General features: G+C 37.9%; 1 protein-coding gene across 2 annotated transcripts in view; it reads left to right on the top strand.

Annotated features, from left to right (window-relative positions):
• Positions 1–481: 481 nt before the first annotated feature.
• The window catches only part of irf5 (interferon regulatory factor 5), a 9826-nt gene continuing 1467 nt past the window's right edge, over positions 482–8840 (top strand). Inside the window, exons 1-9 of one of the 2 annotated variants that reach the window (XM_048155027.1) lie at positions 482–772; positions 2477–2531; positions 3623–3745; positions 5436–5622; positions 5954–5979; positions 6105–6132; positions 6214–6660; positions 7144–7533; positions 8028–8146. In XM_048155027.1, the coding sequence (XP_048010984.1) occupies positions 2481–2531; positions 3623–3745; positions 5436–5622; positions 5954–5979; positions 6105–6132; positions 6214–6660; positions 7144–7533; positions 8028–8146 (1371 nt within the window). In that variant the 5' untranslated portion in view covers positions 482–772; positions 2477–2480. Of the gene's footprint in view, positions 773–2421; positions 2532–3622; positions 3746–5435; positions 5623–5953; positions 5980–6104; positions 6133–6213; positions 6661–7143; positions 7534–8027; positions 8147–8840 lie in introns of both variants that reach the window. The other variant, XM_048155026.1, reaches the window with a different exon arrangement.

Raw genomic sequence — 8840 nt, 5'->3', positions numbered from 1 at the left:
GTATACACTGAAAAATTATTATAAATCTAAAATATGTTTCTATTAAGTTACCACTTAAGTTATATCAAACGAATATATGTTACTTTAATCCCATTTGTATTCATTTAAAGTAGTTTATTTTATAATCTTATTATTTCTTTATTTTTTAATTAATTTATTTTACAGGTTTTCTCTAGGGGTCAAATGGCGTATTAACAAATACCATAAGTCACAGAACCCACCTAGTGAACAAATAAACGCATTGCAGTTTAAAGTCTAAACAGCACTAAATGTAGCCTAAGAACAGTCTTATTAAATGAGTATTTGCCTCCTGTATTTCTGTCATTTGTCATATTTGGTGAATGTTTACAGTTCAGACATTCGTTTTTGGTATAGGATTTACCTCTCTCATTTCCCCTAATGATATGCACTATAGCATTTTCATGTTGTCAAACGCTACACACTATAACACAGAGCGCAGTTGGGTCACACAGCATGTATGAAAACTGAAACACACACCACTTCCGTTTACATTAGCCCATGTCATCCGGAAGGGTGGTACCTGTTCAACTTCTGCAAATACGTTTTCTGTCGTCTCATGCCTGTAAAAAAAACAACATGGACATGAGAGAGTCCGACTGGAGAGCTGTGATCAGTCAGTCCACGACTATTTGACCTGCTGGAGCTGAGAGGACGAACACACGCGGATCTAAACCTCACCTGATCTATTACGCGCCCGTCAGGTAAACGCTGAACTGAGCCCGAATCAAAGTTTGGATACTTTTCATTGCAGGTAAGTGATTTTAGGTTCGTTTAACATTTGCAAAAGTTACAGAGCATTAAATCTCGATGGGTTTGTCGTATAAATGTGGCTTAAGAAACTCTGGGCGCGTGTTATTTTTGGACAGGTGGAAATTAAATGGGCGTTTTGGCAACATTTTGGTTTTTGAGTAATAGGCAGTGTATCTTTTGTTTGTATTTGCAAGTTACTAATTTTAAAGGCATAATGTTAGGCACAGCGAATTCCATAATTGAAACCCTCTTTTGCTTGTATTTTGAAACCAAAAAAAGTTATTTTCTTGCATAAATTTGTCCTCATTACTAATATATATATATATATATATATATATATATATATATATATATATATATATATATATATATATATATTAGTAATTTAAAATAAATAGTAAATAATAGGTGAAATTTATTTTTATTTAAATATTGTAAGGGAAAGTGGGTGACTAAATATTTAATGATTATTAAAATTCTAAAAAAATAGCTTTAACTGCTGACAGTATCTAATAGAATTATCTTCTACATTCTAATAGAATGTTTGCCTTAATTTAACTTAAATTCTGAGTGGGTAATAAAAATGTTGATTAATAATAATGGATTATTCAACAAAATGTAATTAAGAAGATGTCTGCTGTCACACAGCAATTTCTCATAACATAAACATAATTTATATGACTCTAAATTTTTTTTATAGGTGAAAAATAAATAAAAATTAGCTTTTTTGGGGACCTTCACACATGCACCATGTCATCCCTTCACTATTAACCATATTATATGCTCAGAAAGTGGAGAACTGGGGTTATTACCTATAGAGATAACATCGTGCCATAGAGGGTTAAAGGAACTAAATTGGAGAATGCCGAACAGATTTGATTTATTTAGGCACCCCACCTACTTCTCTATCCTAAACCAAATCTAAATTACTCTTTAGCATTTGGTTAATATTGTTCCTCTTAACAATTCATAATGAATGAATTTAGTAGTATTTAGAACTTCCTTTATGGGAGTGCAATATCAAGACAACATTTAACACTCATTGAAAAGCTCACATGAAGCTCTCATGACTGTCCGTATGTTTAATAAGAACTGGCCTTGAAAGTTTCACAGCCTCTTTTTCATTTCTGCATAAGTCAGATACACAGACAAGACCTTTCTTGAAATTACTTTTTCCCCTTTTTTTAAAAAAAAAACAGACTTTGCTAATGGTGGCATTAGAGCTTGGCTGTTATTGTGATCAGTCATGTTGTCGTTTATTTACAGAGGTAACATGACCTCCCCGCTACTGAGCTTTTAAAAAACCAAATACCCACATGCTTTCTGTTTTCCCACGAGCACCTGCTTTTATAGCAGCGATTTGAGGACTTGGCAGAGGCCTAAAGGCTCACGTCTTGTCACATTTGTCATTGTACTGCTTTTGTGCTGAATATTTATTCAACTTGTTGCCCTAAAATTGAGTTAAAGATACTTTTTATCCATTTTTTTGTTGTTGTATAAAATGTTTTTTCAGCTTTTCTATCTCAGCGTCTCTTTGGTTGTGCAAACTTTTCAGATTCAACTTATAATTATGTTCCTCTCTGATAGTTGCCAACTTCCACACTAAATCATCAGTCAACAATGTAACTATTCCCTTTTTTTTGATAATAGCTGACCAAAATAAGTGTTCACCATTACCACCTCCTCCGACCCCCTTGTTTTCCAGCACCATGAGTGGTCAACCACGGAGGATTCGTCTGAAGCCATGGCTGCTGGCACAGGTGAATTGTGATCTGTTAATCATATTGTAATTTTGTAGAATCTTTTTGAAGATAAGCCAAAAACGGAGGACATTTAAAGAGATCGTTCACTCCTGGCATCATTTACTTACTCTCATGTCATTCCAAACTATGTATGACTGTCTTATGTGGAACATAAAAAGCAGATGTTCTTTTAATACAATAAAAGTGAATGATGACCAGGTGCTGTCAAGCTCCAAAAAGCACCATAAAAGCAGTTCTAATGACCCTGATCATTCCCTAATATGTATTTATTCTCACATCAGGTGACCAGTCATGACTCAGCATTTTTTAAATATGTGCATACACAAATGATTTCTACAGCAGTGGGAAAGTTTTTGAGTGAATACCTTTATGAGGCCCTGTTTACACTAGTGCTTTATTGTTTTAAAACGCATCATTTTTGCTATGGTTACGGCTGTCATTTACAATACGCCGGCATTTTCGAACTAAAACAGGGTCATTTTCGTACTAAAACGGGGTAATTTTCGAACTAAAACAAGGTCATTTTCGAAAGTCTCCATTTTCAAGGTAAATGGGGCCTCAGTCTTTTCCTCAGATGACACCAGAAACAGAATGTAGCGCAAAAGTTTGATAGACTACTTTTATGACACCTTTAATTTGCTTTAAAGGTGTGCATTTGCATAAATGTGAAATCCAGTAAAATCAACTGGAATCCACACAATTGGGATTGTGGCTTCAGGGCTAAAAATGTTTCCCCATACAGAGTTTGCAACAGGTTCAAGTTGGTTACCTGAATTCACTGAACAATAGAAAGCTGCTTTGTTTGAAAGCAACTTTGGTGTGAACAGTGCTTCCTGCATCGCTTCACTATTGACATTAGTATAAAAGTGAGTAAATGGAAAAAATGGTCATAGAATAGTTTTAACCTTATTTCCAAACCAGCAAAGAAATGCATCAAACCACATTGGCAATGTACTGTACCCCTGTTTCAAACGCCAAATATCAGCATCTAAAATGGAGGGAATAATAGAAGAGGAATATCATTTGCAATATCTTGACATCCTGAGCGAGTTCAACATTAGTAAAGTAAACATTTCTCACTCAATCAGATTAACAGTGGGAAATACCCAGGACTGCACTGGCTCAATCAAGAGCGCAGACTGTTTCGGATCCCATGGAGACATGCCACCCGCCATATGCCTACCCTGGAAGAGGAGAACACTATATTTAAGGTGAGTCGTATGGTTTTGGCATCAGCCGTGCTGTTTTCATAACCCTTTTTGTACATGTTTAAGTAGTATTTCCCTAAATAGGAGCTTAGATTCAACACCAACCTAAGATTGTCACCTGGATGCTGAGGTTACATTCTTTGTCACAACCCTTATTCTGTTCTAAAGTTAGAACTAGGGGGGATTTTGGGCTATTTTAGAGTTTCAAAGTAATTAAATACCTAGTAGTTTCACTTTTCAGTATTTATTAATTGCAATAACAGAAAATGATTGAAATGGGAACCACTGTCTTCACATGCTTTTTTAAAAAACAGTGTTTAGTGCAGAGCATTGAACCATTAAATGTCTATATTTACAAGTTTTAGTGATGTGTTCAAAGAAAGGCTTTTCAGTACTTTTGCAACCACGCTTTGGAGAACTAAAAATGAGTTTCAATTCCACTTGACTTCACTTCAGCAAGATTTTAAGAGGAAGTCATGATAAGTTTAAAGACCCTGTGAAATAATTAGAGATTTCAGGCTGTTTTCTTGCATCTTTATGCAAGTTTATATTAACAAACTTTAGTCTCTGGAAACAAACCAAAAATATTGTTGACTCATCCTGCACAATGCAGATTTTTGTCCAATCAGATGCTAGAATAGGAATGTCCCGCCCCCTAATTACACTTGAAATATACTGATACTTAACTAAGGCCCCGTTTACACGTACATGGTTATTTTGAAAAACGGAGACATTTCCCTTCGTTTGTGTTATTCGTTGCTATTTATGTTGTTATTCGTTGCTATTTATGAATTTATGTTGGTGCAAACTCTTCTCGTGTATTATTCGTTGCTATTTTCGGGATTCTGATTGGCTTACGTGGACTTGAGCTTCTCGTTACACTGCCACCTACAGGTTTGGCATGCTCTTGACGGCATATATACACGGGTACGTGTAAATGAACACTTTTCTGAAAACTGACATGTGTGCACAATGTTATTTTTGAAACCGGAGAGATTGAAATGTCCGTTTATGAAAATAGCCGCCCACGTGTAAACGTAGCCTAAAGCCCATTATCTATTTAAAAAATGGACTGAGACTTTTAAAACCCATTAGTCTCACATAGCCAGACCTTCAGACTGACGGCAGAAGGTCTGGACTCTATCGCAGCTTTCATTGGCCAAGGACCGCCCAAGACGACGTTTGACTGACATGCAACGCAACCAATCATGGTTCGTTTTGTTCTGCGTCATGTTTAGGGGCGTGAAAAATGTAAAGTCGATGTCCCTATTATAACAGACCGGTGTGCATCTAATAAATTATTTATTCAAGAACGTGCAACAGTGGAGCCGCAAACTTCGAATACATTTGAAAATCCAGAGTTTAGTTGATCCTGGTAAGCACTCATTGTCGCAGTTGTAAACACAACTACGTTCTTCTTCCACGCGGGGGTTTGGCGTCACGGCATTTGTTTTCAGGCAAACGTTAAAGAACTCGACACGCACATCTCCCGGACATCTGGTAGAATTCAACCAATCAGATGACGACTTTGAAAATCCTGAAGTGTTTCCAGTTAAGTGTGCTATATTTATCAGATTCAAGCGTGACGTCTGAGGCTCAGACTAAAAGCCCATTGTCAATTTAAAAAATAAAAAAGAAATTTGTCTGGACATTTCCCACAAGCATCCCTTTATTCACTCATTTTGCTCCACAGGCTTGGGCTCTGGAAACAGGCAAGTACCAGGAAGGAGTAGATGAGCCAGATCCAGCCAAATGGAAGGCTAACCTCCGCTGTGCCCTTAACAAAAGCCGAGAGTTCGGACTCCACTATGATGGCACTAAGGACACCCCCGTCCAGCCTTATAAGATCTATGAGGTGTGCGACCAGTCAATCAATGGAGGTAAAGACCCCAAAACGCATGCCTGCAAGCCAGTAACATTGGACACTAGTTCAAACAACACTGTTGGCTCTTTCTAAATTGGCTCTAAAATGAAAGTGTCATGTTTGGAAAACAGATTAGCTTAAAACTGTTCTGTTGCCCATTACTATCAGCTACTGACTAGCACAAGAAGATCATCCAAAATAAGGACAAACTCTTCAATATTTCCCATCTTCTTGTTTAAGTAGGAAATACATCAACACAGGAATTAAAACTCAAGTTTGTCAAGCCATAGAGTCTTTGAAGGATAAAAGATGGATGAACCAATCATGTCTTCTTTTGTTGATTTTAGATGCTGGAGAGGATGAGGAAGAGGAGGTAAGTGCTGAAGAGCATGGAGCATAGAAGAATAGCTTGAACAACTTTTGAAAGAAGTAAATGGTAAAATCAACATGATTTTCGCCACTCTCTGAATTTTATTTTTTATTTTTTTCCCATTTCAGCTGCAAAACTTTGTCAAACTCTCCATTGGTAAGATATCTATATTTATACAATTATTGTTTTGAAATAATATAAATATAAAAATAAAAATATAATTATATTTTCCGACAGATCCAAGAGTTGGTGAACCTCCGAGCTACCCAGGATACCCCCCTAGAGTTGACGTTCCATTCACATCTTCTGTTGGCGATGGCTATAACCCTACCCACCATAACACTCATATGAACCTCTTAGGAGAAATTGTCCATAATAACCCCAATGGAGGTGCTCCTATGACCACTCATCTCGCCCAGCCCGGCACAGGACCTCCTGAATTTTCCAGTCACAGTGCAATCAAAGTTGAGCAGGGATCGTATCCCGTTCATGGTGGAGGACTTTTGAATGGTATGGAAATGGGCACTGGAGTCATACCGCCTCCTGTTCTTCAGGATGTAGTCTCTCATTCTGTAGGCCCTTCAACCATGGTGGATAGCCCAATGCAAGAGGTGCCAGCCCAGGCGGAGAACCAGATTCATCCCTGCATCTCAGAGTTGCTGAGCAGTCCACACATGTTGCCCTGTAAGCCTCTAATGCCTTGTTCTTCTGGATTAATGTTGCAATTTATGATGAGGACATGCCTAAATCTCAGAAAAAGTCTAGTCCCACCCTCTCATTTTGAGTAATGCTGATGTGAAATGACTAACTTATAGTGCACACCTTGGCTGTGCTAATACAAAAAAATTCAGTTGTTAGACTGGAAATGTTTTATTTAAGAAATATTTCATCCAAAAATGGAAGGTCTGTCATCATACACCCTCATGTCGTTCTATAGACCACAAAAACAGAAAGTTAGTCTGGATGTTCATGCTGCTCTTTCCCATACAATGTAAGTGAATGGTGACCAAAATTACAAATTTTGATTTGTTTCTCCCATTCATTTTCATTGTATGGAAAAGAGCAGCATCTTCTAAATATCTTTTGTGTTCCATGAAAGAAAGAAAAAAACAAGAAATGAGGGTGAGTGAATGATGATAAAATGTTTATTCTCTTTTTCCCTTCTAGTAACTGATTTGGATATCAAGTTCCAATACAGGGGTCGGACAGCTGGTTCTTTGACCGTCAGTAACCCTCAGGGTTGTAGACTTTACTACGGTAACCTGGCACCCACACCAGAGCAAGTAGAGCTGTTCGGTCCAGTCACGCTTCAGCAGGTACTGTTTCCAGGAACCTCTGAGATCCCGAACGAAAAGCAGAGGTTCTACACCGATCATCTGCTGGATGTGATGGACCGAGGGCTAATTTTGGAGATCAGGGGACAAGATATTTATGCCATCCGATTGTGCCAGTGTAAAGTGTTCTGGTCTGGGCCAGGTGTGCTTGAGCAGGGTCCACCCAATCCAATGGAAAGAGAGATGAAGATAAGGGTCTTCAGTCTGAATAACTTCCTTCAGGGTAAGAGGAGCACATTTGAGCACATTTGAATTACAACCCAATGTCACAAATGGGAACCTCTGGATTTTATTTGAGCCTCAAGTTTCAGAGTTTAGAAGAATTATAGTGGAAGTGATATTAATCAGAATAAATTAGTAATTTTGAATATTGACATTTTATGTTGATGAAGAATAGCTGTAAAACTTGACAAACGTATCATTCACATCCATTCTCTGTGGCAGCATGTGATTGATAAAATCTGTCAATTCAACACCCTTTGCTCTTCATTTTGTCGCATTTGTGCTACAGAAGCTTCCTGTCTTTGGGGAAGTGAAAAAGAGAAAACATTGCCCAACTTCATTTTATTCAGAATATACATAAAACACTTACAAACTCGTATACATGTACTTCACACGAGGCACCAAAAGTGCATGTGACCACTGAGATCATTGTGTTGATTTGTGGTAGATTCAGTTAAATAAAAATAATTTTTTTTGTTTTTTCCCCCCCCTCAGATCTCATTTTGTATCAGAAAGGGGAGGCGCCCACTCCACCACCCTTTGAGATCTACTTCTGCTTCGGTGAGGACTGGCCAGATAGAAAGCCCAAGGAGAAAAAGCTCATCATTGTCCAGGTATGAAGATGAAATCTATGACACTAGTCATTTATTTACGCAGGAAGGTGTACAAGGCCGTGCTATATTGCTAAATTGAGTTGTTAGCAATGACATACGACATTGTATTGACAATATAGCATAGCTATAACTAAGTAAAAAGATGTTTCACGTCCTGTATGTTGCCATATATTGTTTTGTGTAGACAATCAGCATCCAGAGCTGTTTCAGAATTTTACATTCTTCAAACTTAGCAAACCATAATATATTGCTAAATTGAGTTGTAACAAAGTCCCTTTAAGACAAGTCTTTTCACTCGGCGGCCATCTTTGAAACGCCTCTCGGGCATCCTGGGCATCATGCAATCTCTTTGAATGGGGAAACATCAAATTCTCCCAAAACTGTTTGCCAACCTTACGATTAAATTTCATATTTGAAATCACCAATGAAATCTAACAACAACCGGCTCATAAATTTGGTTTCTAAATGCTCGAATCATGACAAAAAAAACCCCTATTTTTCAGGCTGGATCAAGCTAATGCGCATGCGCAGACCTAAATGCGTGTCTCTTCAGAGGCGCGCGTCTGACTGTTTCTATAGAAACCGGTGATTCTAACGGCCGCTGAAGTGACGCGATGACTTTACCAGTCGGCGATTGGCTCTTATTTAGAAGGCGGGACTTATTCCGCCATATTGCGCGTTACACTTTCTCCCA

This window comes from Megalobrama amblycephala, linkage group LG14, assembly GCF_018812025.1.
Source record: "Megalobrama amblycephala isolate DHTTF-2021 linkage group LG14, ASM1881202v1, whole genome shotgun sequence".
NCBI classification, from domain to species: domain Eukaryota; kingdom Metazoa; phylum Chordata; class Actinopteri; order Cypriniformes; family Xenocyprididae; genus Megalobrama; species Megalobrama amblycephala.
This window is presented reverse-complemented; position numbering and strand designations above follow the sequence as displayed.